Source organism: Tympanuchus pallidicinctus, unplaced genomic scaffold, assembly GCF_026119805.1.
Source record: "Tympanuchus pallidicinctus isolate F22 unplaced genomic scaffold, pur_lepc_1.0 scaffold16, whole genome shotgun sequence".
In the NCBI taxonomy this organism is placed as follows: Eukaryota; Metazoa; Chordata; class Aves; order Galliformes; family Phasianidae; genus Tympanuchus; species Tympanuchus pallidicinctus.
Window position 1 is genome coordinate 11,340,458 of NW_026294679.1, and position 22,301 is coordinate 11,362,758.

At 44.2% G+C, this 22,301-nt stretch overlaps 2 protein-coding genes across 8 annotated transcripts in view; one reads left to right on the top strand and one right to left on the bottom strand.

Moving 5' to 3' along the window:
* The window catches only part of SLK (STE20 like kinase), a 46,169-nt gene extending 28,396 nt beyond the window's left edge, over positions 1-17,773 (bottom strand). The window contains exon 1 of one of the 4 annotated variants that reach the window (XM_052677930.1): positions 17,542-17,773. In XM_052677930.1, coding sequence (XP_052533890.1) covers positions 17,542-17,691 — 150 coding nt within the window. In that variant the 5' untranslated portion in view covers positions 17,692-17,773. Of the gene's footprint in view, positions 1-17,287; positions 17,308-17,541 lie in introns of those variants that run through there. The other 3 variants (XM_052677929.1, XM_052677931.1, XM_052677932.1) reach the window with 3 other exon arrangements.
* A 543-nt stretch (positions 17,774-18,316) lies between these two features.
* STN1 (STN1 subunit of CST complex) overlaps positions 18,317-22,301 on the top strand; it is a 45,541-nt gene continuing 41,556 nt past the window's right edge. Inside the window, exon 1 of one of the 4 annotated variants that reach the window (XM_052677934.1) lies at positions 18,317-18,496. Coding sequence is in view for 1 of the 4 variants with exons in the window: in XM_052677933.1 (XP_052533893.1) it covers positions 18,797-18,862 (66 nt within the window). In the remaining 3 variants the exon portion in view is untranslated. Of the gene's footprint in view, positions 18,587-18,681; positions 18,863-21,129; positions 21,237-22,301 lie in introns of those variants that run through there. The other 3 variants (XM_052677935.1, XM_052677933.1, XM_052677936.1) reach the window with 3 other exon arrangements.

Consider the following 22,301-nt stretch of genomic DNA (forward strand, 5'->3'; position numbering starts at 1 on the left):
CCTAGATCCAGGCCTTTTTTTCCTCCTAAAAAGAAATGAGCTTTAAGATCAGCGTATTTCTACCGAATTTCTGAGGGCAGACAAAACATTTCAAGCGTACATCAAGTTACACCTGAAAAGAAAGAACATCTCAATGTCTGGTGATTTTAAAGGCTCATTTTGAGTAGGATGTTATCAGTTTCCATCATACAATGCACACACCACTCTACAGTAAGCATCAGTTCTTGTGAATGGCTGTAAGAAGTCTGAAAGAAACATTGTGCATTTGGACTGAGAAATAAATCCAAACCTGCGTGAGTGAGCAGTATTAATTGTTCAAACATCTCTAAAAAACATGGAAAGGTGTTCTCTCAATGAAAGATTTTCCTCTAAAACTCATTAGGGAAACAAGAGAAAGCCTCTATTCTAGCGGCCTCGTTTAGCATTGCATTTCCTGGGGTAACAGCCCATGAGACAAAGAGGAACAAAGGGCACTCAGAGCCTTGTGGGGCACGTTGGTTTCTTCTAGGCTTTGGCTGAAGCTTTTCTTCTGTCACACAACAGTCCCCAAAGGTCAGAGAAGGAGCGAAACTGTTAGTGGAGCTGCAACCTTGATTTGCATTTACTTGATTTGCATTTGGGCACATTCACATTTTAAATCAAAGAATCATTAACGCTTCCCAGAGGTTGTGCACATTCAAAATAAGTTCTTTTGACTCCACTTCCATAACAGTGGATTTAAGCCTCAGTCCTATGCTGAGACATCTGAACTGCTGTCTTTTATGACTATGGTTTGGTCCTGCCTCGTGGAAACAGGGAAGGAAGGGAGACAGAGACTGTCTGTCTTTGCACTAAGAAAATTTTCTCTCAAATGATACATAGACATGGTTGAAAGCTGAACTGAAAGAACAGTCCTTCAAAATCTGACTGACACATCATGACAATATTGACTGTTATGTATGGCAACATATAAATATTGTAATCCTTCCACCCAAGCCTCTATTTGGATTAAATATTTAATGCTATTGCAGCAAATGTTAGCTTACAGAGAGACAGTATGCACAGGGGAATAGCAAACTGTATGTGACACCATTACAATGCAAGGGGCAGCCTTGCTGGCAGAGAACACAAAAATCTCTTTCTTCTCCAAACTCTGTTTTGAGAAAGACAGCAGGGTTGCACAGAATAAATACTACTTTGTAAATCAGAACTTGCAAATCGCTTCTCTGTACCTACATCCCTTGCTCTAAAATGGAAATGACATCTACTGTACAGTAACACTGGAAGCAGTTGGAAACCTATCAGTACCAGAGAAAGGAACAACCACTTCTCGTGAACTGGCATCCATGAGTGCACGAAGCTGGTGACCCCTCCTTCCTCCTCCTGGATTTTTGTACAGTGTCACATATCCAAACAAGTTCCAGATCCAGAAGCTTTGTGAAGACACTGATAGCAAAACATTAAGAGATGGGTTTACTGTCCGGGCACCCGGCCAAGCAGTTACATATTCCCAGCCACGGACAACAGGGAGAGCAGAGCCCCTGTTGCACACTAACAGGATTACAGCTCAGAGATAACCATCTTTCATCTTTGTGTGACCCCCATGAAGTTTTGGCCCTGGTTGTGAGGACCGGTTTCAGTTTCCTACCACCAGCAAATGCTGCCTACCCAACAGCACAGCCTCCTGCCTGTGATGCAGCACGTAGGCACCTCAACATTAAACCTCTGTTTACAGCTGAGAGAAGCACGTCCTTTACCTGCTGCCCGGTCAGCTGGAGTCACTGCTGAGATGAGAGATAAAACATTATTGGTCACTTTTCTTCCCTAAGCCTGATCTCCTCTGAGATGTTACATAAGCACACGGAATGTGTTGCAAGCAGCGAGACCAACCAGATGAGAAGTTCTTCCTCTCTGACTCATTCTTTGCAACAAAACTACGGTCACACTCACAGCACCTCAGACTTGCCAGGAAGTGGAAAACACACATCCCTATCCTGCAGAAAGTGGTTTCAGTGTAAAATGCTACACTTCTGCATAACACCCAGCTCCCTGCGTGCGTCCTGATGGTGTCTGATCTGAGCAATCAGAACTGAAAACCATCCCAGTGAGACAAAGCAGGAGCTGATCGTTACAGCTGGCAGAAGGCAGCGGATCTCAGTCTTCCCTGACCACACCAATCAAGGAGAAACAGCTGCCATGATTGCAGATTATAACAGTCTGATCAAAGAAATGTGTATGCAGCAGCTGGGCCTACTGGAGAAACTACTCTGGGCTCTTTTGTGTAAGTTCCCTACATCTTAGCTAAAAATGCTCTGTGCTTTTTGAAATTAAAAACCAGCGTTACTGATCAGCATTAATTGTTCAATATCTTTTAAACATGAAAAGGCATTCTTGGTTAACGAAAGTTGATTTTTCTCTAAAATGCATTCATCAAATAAAAGGAAGGCTTAATTCTAACAGCAAATTTTGAGATACACAATTAAAAGCATCAATTCAAATTTAATAGCAAACCTAGCTAGCTCTACAATATTAAACCACTGCTTTTACAATAAATCAGAAGTTACACCGAGGGAAGAGATGGCAGCTTCTGAAAATGAAGGAAGATGAGACAATGCAAAGAAGTGACATTATTTTGCATCTGTTTCACTGAACAACATTTGAGTATCTCACACAAAGAAATAAAATGAAAATCCAAGGTCCGTAGTTTCAACAGACACGTTTGCACCGAGGAACTCAAGGGCAGCCAAGCACAGCTGTACCTGCTCCAACACACTGAGGTGATGCTTCCAGAGCTGCTGAGCAGCTAACGAAGGGCAGCATCCACCAAGGAAGGTGATGTGCCCTTGAACTGTGGCCAGTGAGAGAAATGACACTGCCTGCTACCTACTACACCATTTACTTACCTAAATGCTTAATGCCAGGGGAAACGTACTGCAATAGCAGCACAGATAGATGTCCCTCCTTGCAGCAGGTACTGCTAACAGCGCCGTGCCCAGCACTCAGTGCGTCCTCATGGCTCTGTGGGGTGGTGCTGCCTTTGTGGCTACACTGTTTTTGGAGCTGTTTCCATGACAACTTATTATTTTAACATTATCCTTGTACTTCGTATTTATTGTGGTTCTTCTGCTTCCCCCACTGTTGGTTTCTGAGGATTCCAGAAGTTATTTCTGTGCGTGGTATGCGATATAATTTTTATGTTTAACCTCATGGTTTCCCCTATGTATTTTCATTAACTCTGTGGCATTTCACATACGAGCTAAGCAGAGTTGATCCTGGTCCACGTGTCATTTCCCTGAAAGCAGATGGATGTTTCTAAGTGTATCTGTGAGACAACCAGGGCTGAACTGAGAAAGAGGTGCAAAATAGCAGAAATGGTTCTTTACAGACAGCTTCACAGTGGCAGCGATATCTGATTATAGAAGCACTCCTTTTATTTAATCACACCCATGTAAGAAAACGAAACAGAAAAAAAATTCCTAAACATTGTTGAGACAAGTCAAAAGACAGCATGCTACTTTATAATATACTTTTCTTTTTGACTCCTTCTGTTGCTGCATGACAGCTCACATCCTTGCAGGAATCCAGCCAGTAAGACTGAGAAAACATTTGGAACTAAAATATTAAGTGGTGTCAGAGGCATAAATGCAAAGGACTGCTGTTTTCCGTTAACTCAGTTACAATAACCGTAGGAACCATTTCCAAATGCAGCATTCAAATACACAATGCTGCATTACAATCAACTCCAGTAATAGAGAGGGGGAGGTGTGACAAACCAACAGCTCTCCCTGCAGCTCTGAGCTCTGCCAGGCCCTTCCTCCTGCACAGCCCACCAGCAGTTGCCAGCAGTGGTTTTCCTGCAGCTTAGCCAGCAACAGCCCGTGGCAGCCCCAAACTGAGCTGCAGCTTCCCAGAAAGCACAGCCCCGCATATCCTCACCTTGGGCTACAGACATCCTTGCATTGGGAAAAGCATCACATTTAAGTGATTCATTTACAAGTTCATTTGAGTCACTGTAGCTTAAAATTAAATCTTTAGCAATAAGCGTATCTTTATTACAGATGACAAATTAATAAAGGTTCCAATAGTCTCGTTAAACAATTTTTCATCAAACCACAATTGTTAGCTGTTCGTTAGAAATGCCTTAAGACATTAGCCAGCAAGTCAGAGTTGAAGCTGTCTTCAGCTGTGGTTTGATGGCCTTTCCTCAGACCAATCCCACACTACCAGGCTGATGGGTGACATCCGTCATTCACTCCTGACAATTTTATGGTTTGTGTGAACACAAGCCTTCAGAAATCTGACGCCTTTTACCTGCGAGTCCCCACCTTACATTCTCGCTTCTGGCCTCAGCCGAGCACAAGCGGCAGGTGGCTGGAGATTGGGTTACTTTCCGTGAGAATTACGGCTCCCAGAGACGTTGTTACTTTCCCAGGCAGACAGCTGGAGCTGTGAGAGGTAACGCTGTAGCTCTCGGCCAACAATTGCGCGCTGGCTTCATGTGGCACTGTCGCTCTGTTCGCCTGTGCTTCCTACACCCGCTGAGGTGCACATATTAACCCAGAATTCATTAATTTAAATAGAGCAGCTGGGTCAGGCCTCAGCTCCTCCTTACCCTGTTGCTTTGGGTTGGGTTACAGATGGAAATGGGGATCTCCTCTGCCCAGACCGGAGGTGGCATGATGAGAAATGTCTTCCAACCCAGTGCAGCCGTTTATGTCCCGAAGCAGAAAAATGTATCTGACTCCAGCATAGAAAATGGGTTCTTTTCTAGCTAGGAAGGAACCAGTCAACAAAATCACAAATAAAGAACAAATGACAATTTCTTTGGACTTTAAGAACACTTCAACAAAGGCCTTCTGACAGGTTACTAGGGAAACTACAGTCACAGAAGCAAAATGTGGTACACTGTCATTAAGTCAAAAACATTTGCTGTCAAAGTAAAGAATACGATTGAATGCACTATATTTCAGATTGCAGAAAGAAAACACTTGAGGATCTGTGCTGAAATTGTATTTGTTGGATAAGATGATGGAATATAACAGAATTACTGAACTGCAGTTAATATTTACAGTTCAGGAACAGGGGCACAGTTTGGGAAAGGGCACTTTATAGTTTGATACTGCAGTGTCAGCCACATTCCGGAGTGCAGGGAGCACAGCTCAACTGCCACAGGTGAGATGGAACCAACCAAGATGAAGCACCATCGCCTCCTCTCCCACTGTCTTCCTAAAGTGAACAATACAGAAAGTGTACTTCATATATGAAGAAAAAAATACAGGCTATAGAAGCAGTTGAAGAGCTCACATGTACAAAAAGTCACTTGATGACCAGAGCAAGAAAGGAAACAAGCCTGCATCAATACCACACTAATACTGGCAACAGCTGTTGCAAAACTCTCAAACCATATTTTCAGCTGCTCCCTGCACTTTGGGGTTTGTAACAATGAAGTTTCCCCTGTTTCTGAAGGGAAAAGGAAGTGACAGCATCCTTTGATAGCTGTCATTAAAAAAAAGCTGTAAATCATCAGCCTTGTTCAAGTAAAATCGTTAGAGACAAATCCACAATTCTCTTTGGATATTAACGTGTGTTATAAAGAACAGGAAATTTAAAATTCTAGCCAAGTCATTGCTACTTATGTTCATATCTTTAAAATAAATTAAGAGAAGTCAACTGCAAAGACAAAACAACAGAAGAATTATTGAAATAGCATCATTCAGCTCTTCTGTAGCTTTGTAATAGGAACAGGTTATCTTCAGATTTTGTTTAACTACAAAATGCAGCATGATGATGTGTGCTATTCAGACCTTCCACAGCCTGTGAGCTGCCAGTAGTTCTTTTTTGTGTCAGTGATCCTTAAACTACATTCCACCTCTTGAAAGCAGCAGGAAGCATTCTGACAGTCAGTGCAGGAATTCTCTCTCATTCAGATTTAGTGCTGTTCCAGCTGTAGCTCTTTGTGCTCCAAGTGTCACAGCTCAAGAGATGAGGACAAGCCATCCAAACAAACATTTGGTACTCCCTGCAAATTGGCTATTTGAGTGCTACAAAAGCAGCATATTGGCTTCTGCACTTAACTTGATCCATACTCAGCGCAGTAGCGAGGCACACTGCTTCTGACGTCCCAACTTTTGAGCCAACACCTCCACTGTCCTGTCCTCTTTCCCTTGCATTAATGCTGTCCCTTGTCTGGCTGCCCCGAGCAGGTTTGGGGAGCCAAGCCAGAAGACAGGAATGGCCTCCATGTGAAATCAGCTTTGGGATGGACTTAGTCCCTTGACCCAGACCGTCACAGCGTCAGCATGCACTGAACTGCCCCAAACAGGAGGCGAGAAGAGGAACGCAGTGCCAGAACTGCCTGTGGTGAGTTGTGCTACCATACACTGCTATGGGAAGCAGTCACAGCGGAGAACCAGAAACTTCAGGAGTCACTTCTGTACTTACGATAAAGCTACTGGAAAGCATCTCTGATAAAGTGTTTTCTTGGCTGTTACACTTGTTACTGCAGTTCCATACAGTTTTAATGCCTTTCAGAGATTCAAAAGAAACTTAAAGAGAGCTAAATATGACAGTTTAAGAAGTTTTCATGTCATCAGCTATTCAACATCCACTCCCTAAGTGCCAGGATCCCTCAAGTGCTTCAAGTTATGCTCCCCAATTTTCTCTTGATCCACTGCAGCACCTTGAATTATTTAACATCTCTATTGTTTGACCTGTATTAACACTCACAGAAATAAGCTCTATTCACAGCACAATGCAGATTAAGAACAAACTCAATTTTCTTTATATTGTGCTGGCCTGCTCAGGGCAACAAAACTTAAGAATTAATACCACTGTCAAAGATCAAAAACTCATGTCACTGAAACAGAGGACCAGCCATACCTGTGCACCAGCTCATTTTAATACTTCTAAATACCAGGTTTTGTTGTTAATTTTCAGGGTATTTTTGGTTTTTATTTTAAGCCTGATGTGCTAAGTGCACAACTCTTAGTGTCATTAAGCTAAGCAGCACATCTATCTTTGCTATTCAAGACTGACTTAAAGCTCTTGCTACACCAAAGGAGGCATTTTCAGGTAACCCAGCTCTCCTTATCCATACAAAACATTCTTGTTTAAGTCTCCAGACTTCCCACTCAAAAGAAGTGAAAAATAGCAGACCGCTTCCTTCTTTTGGGTCACTTCTAAGCTCTGTGCATTTTCACTAGTGGTAAAAACTATTCGGAAGGGCTGCACAAACAAAACCCAATTTAGGCTGAACTCTAGAGTAGCCATTCATCTGTGTTTCTGCAATAATGCATTTGCTTTAGGGATCTGGCCACACTTCCCAGAGATGATCTGAGGCCCAGTATTTGCAGCAGTGCAGCCCGCTGGCTCTGACCCATGAGCGCCCAGCATTGGCAGCAGCACACTGCTCCTGAGTGCTGAACTGCAACAACTCTGGTGTCAAGGAAGTCAAGCAACTAAGATAAAGAGAGAAGGAAGAGAAAATGACAATGGAAACTCCTAAAGGATCAAGTAGTTGGTCTCAGAATACACACTAAAAAGGTTGGGCCTCTTCAGCTCACACAAAAAAGCTAAAGGTGGCATTGGAACATGACCAAGCTTTACAAAATGAGAAAGGCAGCATATGAACAGAAGATGAGAACTTAGTACAATATGTTAATTCTTACTGAAGAGGTCTTACCTCTTGGTCACCAAGTATTAACTCTCTGCTAAAGTAGTGCTTTGAAATGCAAGTGAAAAGTCATCTTCTATACAGTGAAATCTAGACAATTGCTGGAGGAAAGCCTTGGATTTGCAACAGAAATGGTCTGTGTTCAGAGGACCACTGCCTACAAGAGAAAGGATAAATTCCAGCGCAGCTTCCCTCAAAACAGTCTTCTGAATCATGGTTATGACCAACTATTGCTAGGGACAAGGCTCAGCTTCTTAAAATCCTCCTTATACAAGCAAATCCCACGTATAAGGTGTGGTTCAATAGGAATATCAAAAAAGTAAAGGGACAACTCTCCTGCAGTGCATTACTAAGCTAAAAGGATTCAGGAATGATTCTGGCACAGGCAAGTCACTACTGCTGCCACCCCCAGTAAAACCATTCTGATGCACAGCTTCAGTTGCAGGGTAATGGTTCCCCCAAACCATAGCAGAGTGCGCCGTTCCAATTCCAGCCTCAGTTCACCCCCTCATTTTAAATTACTGCATTGAGACAACTCCAGAACACCACCTTTATAAAGAACAGAGCCTTCCCTTTATTTTGCCTGGTCTCCATCAGTTGCACATACAAAGACTTTGTGAAACAACAAGAGTAATTCAGGACGCCCTACAGAAGGGAAAAGTCACTCGAGTTATCTGCACTAAGCAGAGATTTAGCAAATTCTAGATGCTAATCAAGAAATTGATTTACCTATCATGGCACAATTCTACTTTTTCATTTTCTTGCCCACAAAAAGTCAGTAAAAATTAAGTGTTGTAATGGAATGCTTCAGGTAGAAATGCTTCTTTAAAGCTTTTAATGCTTCTTTGGCTTGGCTCCAGCACAGAGCTATTCTTGAGCAATTTATTTCTCTAGGCTGTGGGTAATTACAGCAAACAAAAAGTGGCTCAGAAATACAAACACAGGGATATAAAGGGAAAAAAGCCTGTGTCTGTCTCCTGACCATTCATGCTCAGCTGTTTCACATTACCCTCTCCATACAAAAGTATGCAATCCCACAGAATATTGCAATGCAGTCTTCATCCAAAAGGGTGAAATTGAAGCAGTATTGTGACTCATACTACAGCTTGCATTTACGGACATCTAAAAGTGCTGTAAAAAAAAAAAAAAAAGTGCCCTCCTAAAACCAAACACAGTAGTTTACCCAAGCATTAAACAGAATTAAAAAGTGTAGTGCATATTCAACAGAAAACTTCAAGTGTGACTGAAAAAGTCACCTTTGCTCTAAAGCCCTGAGCTGCTGCTGAAGTATCGATGCCACTGAGGAGCAGCTGAGGGCAGCCCACCAAATTTTGTTCAGCATCACCTACAGTCAACTCTGTGCCTGTCAGCATTCAAACGTAATCTTCAAGTGCTGCGTCTAAATCTACAAAGAGACACTTTTCCATTTCTGAGTGGGGGGAAAAAAAAGTGCGTTTCCATATAAGAGATCTGAAATGTATTTGGCAGTTCAAAGTTTATTTTAAGCATTCCAAGCTGTAATCACATTATAAAGCCATTAGAAGTTAATTAGACAGAGGCAGATAAAAATCCCTACTTTTGTAGTGGTTTGGAGACAAATGCTGCAATCTTCTTCGTCCTTTCTTCTTCCCTGGTTAATCCAGCCAGGTTTGTGGTCTAATTGCAGATTTCCTGGCTTTTCCATCGCTAAGCATTGAGAACTAAAACAATCTGACCAGTATCAATGCAAAGACAGCACAAGCCTTGAAAGTGAGTAATTTGGCAGTTACTGTGAAGTAAAACTATAGTCAGGAGAGGTGAAACTATGGCTTTGGCAACTGAGTTTATAATCTGAATATAATTAAAGGTTTTTGGGGGAGCACAAAGAAACAAAGACCAAAAAAAAATTTCACAAATTACATTTCAGTCACTGAGGTCTCAATGCATTCAAGATCACAAACCAGAGGATTTAATTACATGCTGCCTCTTCTACAGCAACACAGCTGTCATTAAAGGAGAGCGATGTCTATAATCTTACCGGATTCTCAAAACGTGGGTCACAGTGTATGAAATACACAAGGACCACTCACAGCTGCATTCAATATTGGTAGTAATTAGCATAAACTGGTAAACAGCTCCAAAGCTGTTACCCATCATGCAGAAGAGCAAAGCAAATGTTGTATTGGTACCACGCATGTGGCTCAGATGTATGGTGAGCATCTACATTATAGAGCAAAGCAAGAGTCTGTACCCAGATGTGGGAGTTGTTAAGCCATACATACAGCCTGCAAGCACGCTCATAATTCACACTCAGTGGGCACCATCCTGCAACTTGAATACTAATGTGGACTGTAAAAGCTCTTCTGCTTCCGCTTCAGACCACACTAAAAGATGGAGCAGAAAGACAACCCATCAAAGACTTGTGTTTATTCTGGTTCCTTTGGTTTATCCTAAAACAGAAATGCTGTTACAGAGTACAAAAAGACTTCAACCCAGAGATACCAAAGATGTGGAGAAAAATAAATCCATTGATGACTTTGTGTGTTTAGAAGTTGCTGCATTTCTGCATTGCTACTCAGACAACTTTCTGGACCATCCATTCTCCAGACTCACAATTTTGGAAGACTGTGGGGGCAGAAGAGCAGAAAAACAGAGGTTCCTTCTGCTTCCTATCATTTCCTGCATGTACTGGGGGGGAACTGTCACAGCCAAGGTCAGAAATCAACAGAACTGCAAGAGAACTTTTGAGAGAACCAATTTTGACACCTCACAGATCTTCTCATCTTCTACAGTTTGGCTGCATACAAGGAGCATTTCTCAATCTCAGGCTGCCCAGGGAGGTTGTGGAGTCTCCTTCTCTGGAGATGTTCAAGACCTGCCTGGATGCCTACTTGTGTCACCTGCTGTAGGGAACCTGCTTTGGCAGGGGGGTTGGACTCGATGATCTCTGGAGGTCCCCTTCCAACCCCTACAATTCTGTGATTCTCACTATTTCAAGATTTCAGACTGACATGTACAAATATTACTTCTAGGATGCTTTTCAAATCATTTAAATTTGTGGGATTTTTTTGTCTGTTTGCCTCTCAGCAGTAGTAAACCCAAACTAGGAAATGTGGGAATCCCAAACACCAACATAGAGCATTATTCCTTAAGCACTTTTTATGGGGTGGTCAAATTCAGAATCTGGGTGAGCACCAGAAGAAAGTCATGAGCTCTTCCTGCTCTGCAGCAGTGGCACCCATGGGTGCTCACAGGGCTGTATGAGTGCAGGACATTTCCCTGCCCAAGACTGAACTGAGAAGGTTAAACCAATTTGTTCTAAGAACTGATAAACAAACAGAATCACAGGTTTTTCACACAACTTAGACATGAAGACATGAAAAATTCTTCCCCCAAGCTTAAAGATGCAGCTTCCTTCTGCAATCTATTTGAAAACATGAGGCTATCACCTTTAGCTTAAGCCTGAAATCCAAAGACTGTCTTATGGCCAGGCAATAAAACAAGCATACCGATAGCCAGCTAAGAAATACAAAGCATCAGATGACATGGAAAATATATCAACTTCTATAAACATAGTTTAAATTAGAAAAAAAATAAGGATTTCCTATTTAGTTGGAATTTTATACAGTTTATAGAGCTGTGCTCACACCTCGGAAAAGATGAGTGCATGACTAAGCAGTGACCATGAGTGATTTACATTGCTCCTCCACAAACCTGCCTGCAGCTTTAACTACAACGGGCAGACGACACATTACTCATAAGTTAAGTATTGGGACGCAGGTTCCAAGCCAAGTTACTGCAAGACGTCCAAAAAGTGAGGTGCTTCACATGCGGGATGCTTCTTTCTTACTTCTCCGGAATATTTACATGCCAATACCTACTGCAAACAACAACACCGGCTTACAGCCCACAGATAACTCTTACACTCCCCATTTCCTCAGAAAGCTCAGCGATAGTGACAGTGCATTCACAGAGACCTGCAAAGCTTTTCCACAGTGCACTGCCCAGCATTTAGCCGGTAGCTTTTCCTTATCTGCTATCTCCAACAGGCTCAAAGTGCAATGGCGTGAAAGTGCAGACAGGCAGCGGAGCAGCAGGCAAGGAAGGTTACCTCAGAGCAGCGCTGCAGCCACTCACCTGCTGCGGACAGCCCCGGCTCTGCCTCCCACCCACAGCACACACAGCAGTCCCAAACCGCCCAGGTTGCTCTCATGGCTGTGACCGATCTCTGCTAACTTTAAGTAAAGCTTCAGCTCTTTTTTACATGGACTACATATTTAAAAATCGAACTCTATCACTGCATGCATTACTCTTTTGAGATACAGCAGCTCTCTTCCTTTCTCTCCTCCATCTACTGATGCCTCTATGGAGAAACAAAGCAACCTGGCATTTAAGGGAACATTATTAATTCAGATCTCTGGAGGACAACTGAACTATTTTACTGCTCCAGTTTAATCAGGGCTCAACTCACAGTGCCTGCCATGAATGAAAATAGATTGGAACAGAGGTACAGCAAACAACTTTAATCAAGATGGGTGGAAGTTCACAACTGATTCATTCTTGTGTAAAAGAACTTAATGTAGGACATTTCCACCTGCTTACTCTTTCCACTTTTAGCCCTACTGCAGTCACACACAAAGCCTCAGAATCGGTATTAACTCCAAACACGCAGAATTTCAGACAAACTCAAGCAATGCCCTTCCATGTGGAATTGCATCTTTAACATGAGAATGCTCCTGAGTTCCAACAGCTCTAACATTCTAAGCAATCGCCTTCCAGAGGTGCTAACGGCATCAGGTAAACCAAAAGGTCAGAGCAGGCGAAGAAAAGCGCAGTGCTTCATCTCACATATCAGGTAAGCAGTAAAATCTGCTCTTATGAAGTCACAGGTGTTAGAAATATGCACCCGAGTAAACAGCACACTACACTGCTATCCTAGAGATAACTTCAAGCAGCAATATCCAACTGCAGCAGTGATTTAGATAAACATGCCTGTAAGGTCATTGAGATTAGAAAATACAACTTCTCCTTGCTCTGCCCTCATTTTGTTTGCAGGCCAGAGTAATTTTGATATTTTTGAATATTAGAAATTAAGTTATGATGTAGACACAAAGTACTTGTAAGCAGCCAGCACTCATCAGCTCATTTTTTAAGCATTAAAAGGAGATAAGGCTGCTTAAAGGAGGCAGTTAAATCGGTCCAGATTTATTAAATCAGTGTTCAAAAACTGTATGTTTCCGGGTGCTGCAGAAGACAGGCAAAAGCAAGCTCCCACAGAAGTCATTTGATTCAATTAAAGCAAGACTGTTTTAAATGCAGAAACAAAAGCTTAACTTAAATGATCCTACATCGTTAGTTTATTTCATTTAAAGGAAACAGAATTATCAAAAGTTCTCTTTCATTAGCCAGAGCTGAGTTTGTATTGGCTGGTTCTGTAGGTACAGTATATAGGAATACTTAAGGTAGCTGTCATTTTCAGAAGGTAACTCATTTGGTCACGCTGTTCATCCTGATTGCAGCTACCAGCTTCCAAACATTTCAGCTGCAGCCTAAAGAGGAAGCGGAGGTGGCTCTTAACCAAGTGCTGGTAACAGCTGAGAGCTGGAGGATCTGCCTTGGTACTTCAGATGAAATACAGATATCTGACTTCCCAAATTCCTATAAGAATCCAGCACACACGATGCTCCCAGCATCCAACATTCATAATAATAAACGTGAGACTAAATGGGCAGAATATTCCAACTCAAAACAATGAATGTGAATGCAATTCAAGATCAGGCAACTAAGAAGAGCCTTGTCATAAAAACCCAAGAATGCCTGTGCAAGTGTGTATGCATACCATGTATTTTCCCTATAAACACATAGGGTACTTTGTATCTTATACTGTGTACCGTTGTATATTCTGCTACTGTGTTCCCCCAGAAGACCTGAAATCAGTATATTTATACAGATGGTACCCATAATTATCGCAACGACAGCCAAAAGACCACAGATTTCTTGGAGGAGTATCTTCAGAGAAGGGCTCAGAGCTCACACCAACTCAACGCAACCGATGTCTCTCTGCAACGCAAGTGCTCTTACACTGGGGTGCACAGCACTCGTAGCACCAAAATAAACCTGCTGGCAGATTTCACTGAAATACAGTCCAAGCATTTTATTTTTCTTGGAATGTTAACTCAGGAAGATATCTCCAATTAGTTATGTGCGACTGTACAATAAAGATTCTCAGCCAGGAGCTTCAGCAAGCTGCAGAGCACGTTGGGCATTTTGAAGGGCTGCTCTTGCACCATCAGAACATGAACTTCTGTCCTGGGAGAGAGCAGCTTGAAACCACTGAGACTTCATGTGGCTCCTTGGAACGACTGCCGTTCAACAGTTACTTACACCGATTTACCTTAAAGCAATCTTTGCTATGCACACCCAACTGGCATTTGATACATATATCAATATAAAGCACAGTAATGTAACATGGTATAATAATGTAACTCATTTCCACAGCAAGTGGTTACCATTAATTTGAACATTAGAAGCCTAAAACTGCCCTTCCCTCCCCAAGCTTTATCAAATAAGATTTTCTAATCTTTAAAATAAAATGAGCTGTTTGATAGATATGCAACTCCCAATACAAACTGAAATCTCTGCTTATCCAGTGGCTCTCAGAACCCCAAAACTCCAGTCAAGAATTCTAAATAATTCACAACCTGCACTTAAAAAAAAAGGACAAAGTCCATAATAAGTAACCTCAACATTCTCCTTATAAGGGCCATCACCTCATAATGAAAAACTGGAAGAGTGCAGAAAACAAAGGACAAAAAAATACCCCATTATTCATTAGCCAAGACCAAAAAAGAAAACAGTCTGAAAACCTCTGAAGATGCTGAGAAGGGCCAGATGCTGCGTGCTGCACTGCAGTGAGCCTCTGCTATTGGCAGTCTGCAGTGAGGCAGCCCCTCCAATCACAAGAGGGGCATGCAACAAGAGTTGAAAGGCTTTGGAGTAAGTAACAGTACTTCTAAACATCGTTCAGAAGTTGGTGAACACAAATGCATGAGTTGCAAGAGCTAAGCAAGCCTCAGAAAATGAGAACAGCTTGAGAAGAAATAAGCTCTTCTTGTAATTTAGCTATTACAAAAGTCAGCATGAGTCTCCTATTTGATTGGGAAGAAGGAAACAAATCACAAGCCTTCAGTGCCCTTTAAGGCTTGTGCATACAACCCCATCTCACAAGGCACAGCGTGTCTAATGTCAACAAAACGATCAGGCAGCTTCACGAGTGTGTCAGGGCAGCTTAAAAGTTGGTATTGAGCTTTTATTTAAATATTTGATGCTTCCATCCCAGCCAGCTTCACAACTAAACCAAATACTTTTCCAGGAAAAAAAACAAGCCATGCAACCTATGGCTTACTGAGAACTTACGCATACAGAGCCTCATCTATCTGACAGTGTATTTTATTGTGTGTGTCTAAAACACTGAGGGCAAGGATAATCACACAGTGACTCCTATGATCTTAATTACAAAGATATTTTCACCTTTGCGGGTCCCATTTACAGAGTTACAACAAGGAACACAGCACACCTCTCCATACAAACAGACCAACTGGTTCCCATTCATTTTCCAGTTTGGGAATAACCAGAAAAAGAACACTGCCAAACAACTAAACCTGATTTTACTCCTGAAGGAAAGAGAGAGGTGGCAGTGTGCAGAAATCTCTTCCGACACCCAGTCACTGTTTGGCTGGTGACTCCAGAGCAGCCTCCTGAACCACCTCCCCTAACCAGGCTGCAGCTAAAAGTGCACCTACTGTTTTTTTGGCAGAAGTCATTCGTACCCCATTAACCACTTACAGGAATGGGAAATGGAGATGATTAAGCTACTGAGGCACGTTCATGAAGCACGTTTCAGGGAATGCTTCCAGTCTTTATAATACACGAAGGGATTTACTTTTGTCAGGTGCAGCTGGCATTAGTATTATCTTTTTTGCTTTATTTAAGCACAAAGTCTTTCCAAATGAACAGCTCTGCTCTGGGTAACAGTTTTGACTCCAAAATTTGAAAAGGTATCAAACAGGTTATGAGAGCAGTTTCTCAACAGAGGCGTATATCCAAGAAAGAACACTGTAACACACCCTTGCTTTCGAAACAGTCCCTCGCCAAGCATGCTCAGATGCAGGAAAACAAGTACAGTTAGTGCCTGCCTGCAATCCTTTGTCCTCAAACTGGATGGAAGCAAAACGAATGCAGGAGGACTCTTTTTCTGAAGGGGAACATTTTGTGGGAGCATTCAATACCAATGTCAGCACTCACACGTGCTGCATTCACCAAGTTTAGCTATGTAATCGCATGAGTTAATTCTTACTATCACAGTTTTTAAAAGAGGGTTTAATTTCAAAAAATACAAGATGACCACTTCACACTGTGCCATTTCACAGCCAGATATAAGTCCCCAACTTGAAAGTTCCGTGGTGCACAAAGCACACTGGAAGGCAAAAACTTTCTCTTGCTCAGACACCTTCACCCACAGCTGGGTACCCAGACTGACAGGCCTACAAACACCCAGAGACAAGGGGTGGGGAGAGGAGAGGAAACGCACATGGAGGTGGGGGAGAACACACTCAGTGCTGCTTCTCTAAAGCTCCCCCAGTCGTCTCTATGGCACAGAACATAATAGGGACAGAAAGGGAATCAAAACTCCATGTGAAGTTTCAAGAAAAACTCGAGCACTCTGCAAATGCTCTTAGAGACAACGTTATTCTTTTAAAGTCACTGAGCTTTGTGATGTAGCAGCTTCAGTCTTATTTCGCAGTCCTTTTAGTAAAGAAATCTTTGATCTTCCACGCTGACACCCAGACTATGCCTTACACAGCCATCAAAATAAACTAGATACTCTTAATATGCAATACAGACAGAAACTCCTGGCGGGGGGAAAAAAAAACACCCAGCATTCAGAATTCTCAGTGCCAACACACTTCTGCTCAAAATCACAAATAGGTAGCACCAGGATACAATAAAACTTAAAATAGACATACAAAAAATAGCACAAGTTTTCTGAGTGCAAGCTCTGTACCGACTTCATGGGCTCTCAAGCACAGTACTCTAAAAATAAACGTTTCTTGACCAAATTAGCCTTCAGAAACACTGCAAGTACTGTATGGTCATGCCAGCTTGTCCAGTCTCGAGAACCTGCTCTGGGGTCTCAATCTCTGTCAGCTCCCTGGCTCTCTCAGGCTCGCCCTCCATGACACTCATTCCATGCTATCTCTAAACCCAATGTGGAGCAGCAATCTCATTCAGAAAAAATAATTAAGCTGAAGGTTTGGTCTGAAAGCTTTGGTCTCACCAGACCTACAGCATTGAATCTATTTTCATTTCACACTGCCTAGTTTGAGAAATCCCACATGACAAACCTTGGAAATACCCCTTTAATGATGAAACAAAGGAAAAAAGCTGTAAGGAAATACAGGAATTCAGCCACATAAGGACACCGGGGTAACACGACCTTTTAACTCTGTTCCATAAGGAACAAGATAGGAGAAGGCCCATTAAGAGCAACATGAGCTCGGCCCTATAAGCAATGCACGGGGGCACAAGCCACTTTTACATCCACAGCCTTCCTCTCGTACAGAAACGTACGAAACAAAAAAAAAAACCACCACCAACTTCACACTCGGGAGCCCTTCAGCCGAGCAGAACGGAAGCCATCAGCACGCGGGACCAAAACACGGGCGAAGCGCTCGACTCGAGGAGGGCGGGGTGCAGCGGCCGATGAGCTCACGGGGCCTTTTCTATCTTTAGTCCCCGGACGCTGCGGAAGCTCCGTCCCGTCACTCGCACCCGGGCCGGGCGCGGCGCGCACCTGCGGGAGCTCAGCGCATCTCATCGCCAGCCGCCGCTCAGCTCCCAGGCGCCCTTACCTTGAACACTTTGCCGAAAGCCCCGTCGCCCAGCTCTCCTATGATCTCCCAGAACTCCTCCGGGTTCAGGTCTCTCTTGACGTGCTCGTACTGCTTCTTTTTTTTCTCGCCGCCCAGCTTGAAGATCTTCCGAAAGTTGAAGAAAGACATCTTCCCTCCCGCCGCGGGGCCGGCCTGCAGGCGGCGATGGGGGGCGGCAGCCGGGGTCCCTCTGCGCGCCTCTCCCGGCCGGGCCGCTCGCAGCCGGGGCCGCCCGGCGCCTTGGGCGCCGCCCTCGCGGCCGCTCCGAGGGATGGGATGAGCCGATCCGAGCCGGGGCGCCGGGGGAGGGCCTCGCTCAGCGCCTACCGAGCGGCAACGGCCGGGCTCCCGGCGCCCATCGCGTCGGCAACAAGTGCCGGGCTGCGCGCTTGACACGGAGCGTGAGAAGACGGGCCGAGCGATCGCCGCCGCCCCGCGGGATGAAGAGGACGAGAAGGACAGGAGAAGGACTGACCCGCCGCCGGCCCACTGTCTGGCCGGAGCGACAGGCCCGCGGTGTCCCGGAGTGACGGCGCGGAAGCGGCCGGCGCTCCGCTCACCTCGCTATCCCTCCAGCCCCGGCCGCCCCTCCCCGCCCTCTCGCGTAGCGCTGCCCGGGCGGCGCCGTTTCCTGCGGGGCGGGGCAGTGCGGGTCCCGGCGCCTCCCCCTCCTCCCGCCGCCGGCGCGTGCGCACCCCATTCTCCCGCCCGCTTCCCGCGCTCCCAGAATCGCCTCGCCCCACCCGCCCCGCCACGACTCCTCCAGCGCATGCGCAAACGCCATTCCACTGCCGCCGCCGCCGCCGCCACCCCCAACAGCTGCGCGCCGGCAACAGCGGGGTGAGGAGGCGGGTTCGTCCATCCACGTGACGAGGCGGTGGCGGAGCGCGCCAGTAGCAGCGCGCCAATAGCAGCGCGCCGAGGCGTCCGGCGGGTAAGTTGTGTCTGCGCCTAAGATGGAGGAAGGGCCCGCCCTCTGCTTTCCTCGCGCTTCCCAGGGTCCAGGAGTCGAGCGCTTAAGGAGGTTCTTCTCCTTCTTTCCTTCCTTATTTGTATCTCGGTGACCAGCCCTGTACTCAAAGCTGGGCAACGAACGAGAGCTGTTTGTTTGCCGAAGAGCCCTTAAGGGAGGGGCTGGTGGGATGGGGCCGGGTCTTTTTCCCAGCACCCCGTTAGTTTTTGTTGGCTCCCTCCTGCGCGGAAGGTTCCCGGTCCCACGGGTTGCGTTTCCTGCATGAAGGACGGCTGCTTGCAGGGCACAAGCCTTCCTGTCGGCGCGGGCAGCTTCTTAGGGGGCGCGGTGAGCCCTCATCGCCCGCTTAGTGCTCTGCAGAGGCCTGCCGGGCACCTGAGCTTCGTCTAATTCCGAATGGAGAAAGGCGACCTTGGGAGACGCTTGTGTTGACTCTCCACGTGCTACTCGTTTGCTGCAGCATTCGGTCATTGTAGGGTGTCGTGTTTTTATGTACGTTTGCTGTTCTGTGAGGTTTAGCAGATATCTTGGAGGCAAGGCTTAGGTTATGGCAAGATGTAGCGAGTTGATTTTGCAGTCAAGGCAATGATTTGAGACTTAAGAGACCCAGCGATGAGACATACAGTGTGTGAGAATCACTGAACACCTTAACCTCACCTCAACCTGAGTGCCTCTGGTTACCGTTAATTTAAACAGCGCATTAAAAGCTTCTAAAGATCAGGCCTCCGGTGCTTCTCATTCCTCAGACCATTTTATTAGCATGATAATAGTTTGCTATCTCAAGAAGGTAGTCTACGGGTAACAATGATAGAGCACTGAGATACAGTTATGAGGACTGTGGAAGCGTAGGCAGCCTCACTGAAAGAAGCATGACTTTATGGACTAGAAGCTGCTGGGCTGGCCGAGAATGGGATTTCAGAAAGGGAATTGTACAGGTACTTGTGCTAAACTAACAAAGAAAGAAAGGAAGGTTTCTCAGAAGGAAGTAAGAGCATAACAGAGGCCCAGTATTGAACTTTTGGTCATGTCTTGCAATGGTTTTGGTGTCTGAATGATGCTGGAGTAGAAGCTTTTTAAGAATGCGCTGCATTGTGAACAATTGGTGGTTGGTTGGTGCTGATAGTATCTGTGATGCACGGGAAGGTGCAGTGCTGTGCACTGTCCCCTCCACGGAGCAAGATGGCCATGAAGTGACAGCTTTGTGTCAAATGCCCTTGTTAACTTGATAGCAGTCCTGATTTGGTGTAGCTATCAGCGTTATTAAAACATGGTATTGAGCTCTGTGGTTCCTTGATGTTGGCAGTTGGGATGCGTGTTGTGAGGCCAGGTTGGATGGGGCCCCAGCAACTTGATCTAGCAGCTGGCAGCCCTGCTTGTGGCAGGGGTTGGAACTTGAAGATTCTTGAGGTCCCTTCCAACCCAAGTCATTCCATGGTGCTCAAGAACAAGCTGTCCACACGTGTAAAGCTAATGCCAAGAACCAACTGCACGCAGATGAGCTGTTTTCTTCTCACCTTAATGATTTGGCTGGCTTGCTGCCCATATGAACTTCATTTAGAAGTTTCATGCAAATAGTTTGACTACAGTAAGGGAGGAGGAAGTAACTGATAAGATTTTTTCAATGTTGCCAGAGCCAATTTAGCTTGTGGAATCTCTGTTTTTAAAATGCAATTTCCTTTTCCTCCCTCTGATAACTATTTTCTTGGTACTCATTCAGGTGGGATGATAGCTTTGATTTGGATGTTAAAATAATAAGTTTAATAACACACACTTTTTTTATTTTAAATTGCTCTTGGATAAAAAATGCTTAGGGGTGAATCTAGTGCATCTAGTTACTTAAAGTAATTGATGAGGACAGGTGAAAAAGGGAGTCTGACAGCCATATTATGAAATCCTGGTATTGAGGCAGGATCAGCTTTTCTTTAGCTCCAGGAGTGTCTCGGGGCAGCAGAAGGTGCATGTGCGCATGATGTCGGAGTTTGTAACAGTAACAGGACGTGGATGCCAAACTAAAAAAAGCTCTGGAGCTATATGTGAATGAGCATAATTGAGTTTGCTCTTTGAGAGTCCTGGCAGTGAGGTTGCTGGGATGTTAGGGCTGTGTTCTATCTCAGCTCTGTTGGCAATGTGCTTTTTTTGTACTGCACGAAGTTCACATACAGCACCTCTATTATGTATCAGTTTGCTTTTAACACGTGTGTCAAATGGGTTCAGAACAAGGGCAGGATTGTCCTAACAATTAATGTTAGATGTGATGTTTTAGACTTTCCTAAAGATGGGCTCCATACCACAAGCTTTTAGCTGGTATAATATTGAAAATATAAGGTGAGAGGCTGACACAACAAATGAACAATTAATCTGGTGATAAAGTTTTGCTTTTTACTTTTTTTTTTTTTTTTTTTTTTGCTAAGTAATTTGAGGTTTAAACATTGTAACTGCAAACGGGAATGAGCTGCAGTTTTCTGTTTCCCCCTCACTCTTGTGTTCTACAGCTACAGCTTGCCACTCAATCCTAAAATAAGCTCTCAGGTGAAGGTTAAGAGCTGGTAGCAAATCATTCCCAATTTGCATTGACTTCCTGGTATGGAGGAGGCTGTATGAAACCTGCTTGTTTTTTTCTGTTTTGTTTTCCCTCCTCTTCTCTCCTGGTAGCGGAAGGTTTTAACAGCCATAACTGTTTCCAGATGGCAGGGATAAAAAGGTAAAAGTGAATTATAAGTACATTAAAATTTCTCCTGCAGGAATTGAAAACAGTGCGTTTTGGAAATTCAGTGCTTCCTTAAAATCAGAGTGTGCTGATGTTGAATAACTGTGTTAGCTGTGCTTCAAACCAGTGGGCTTAAAAATAGCTGTAACTCCTTACTCCAATCCTTCTTAAGATTTAGAAGTCTCCTACCTACTTTCTGCTGCTAAGTGTCACCATCCTTTCCTCTTAACTTAATTGCTTATGCTTGCTGCTGTTTGTAAACCCCCCCTTAGGTTCTGCCTCTATTTTGTGTGAACTACTTTTATTCCTTTTCTCTTCATTGGAAATACGTGCTTGTTTCAGAAATCTAATTAGAAATGTGTTCTTCACAGTATAAGTTGCCCTTTAACTGCAGTCCTGCCTCCTGTTCTCAGTTCTTTCAAAATATTTAGTGGTGTATTTTTGTACTGCCTTGAGTTTTTGTCCACCCACACTTTCACTTATCTCCTCCGACCTTCCTTCTGATGTTTGAGTTGACTGAACTGCTCAGAGGTCACAGGTGATTTGTTTGTGGCTTAATCCCAGACGTGCTTCTTGTTTTGTATGTTCTGCTCTGTCTGCCACCCTTGGCACCCGCTGCTGTCTCCTCTGTTTTATTTACTTGATGTATGTGCCCTTTTTGTTGATACTTTCCAATTGCATGCTGGCGTTCTTCTGTAGACTGTATCTTCTGCTCTCTTTTGTTCTTGGTATTAGTGATGTCTCTTGTGTAAGGTACTCATTTCAATTGTAAGCTCTATGGTGTTAACTTCTAGATCTTTCTATTTAATGCTTGACATTTCTTTCTAACTTCCTTTCTTGTATTTTTGATTTTTTGCCAAGATCTCATCTGTCCAGCGTCTCTGAAGTCGTTCCCAAAGTTTGCTTTGCTTCCTGCTGAATCTGCTGCCTGTCCCTTGGAGTTGGGGATTGCATGGAATGAAGTTTTGATGCTTCATCTTGTACCACAATAGTTTTATTAACTGTATGACAACATTTAGCTTATGGAAGTGTTCTGGTGACTCGTCCATACCTGATCTT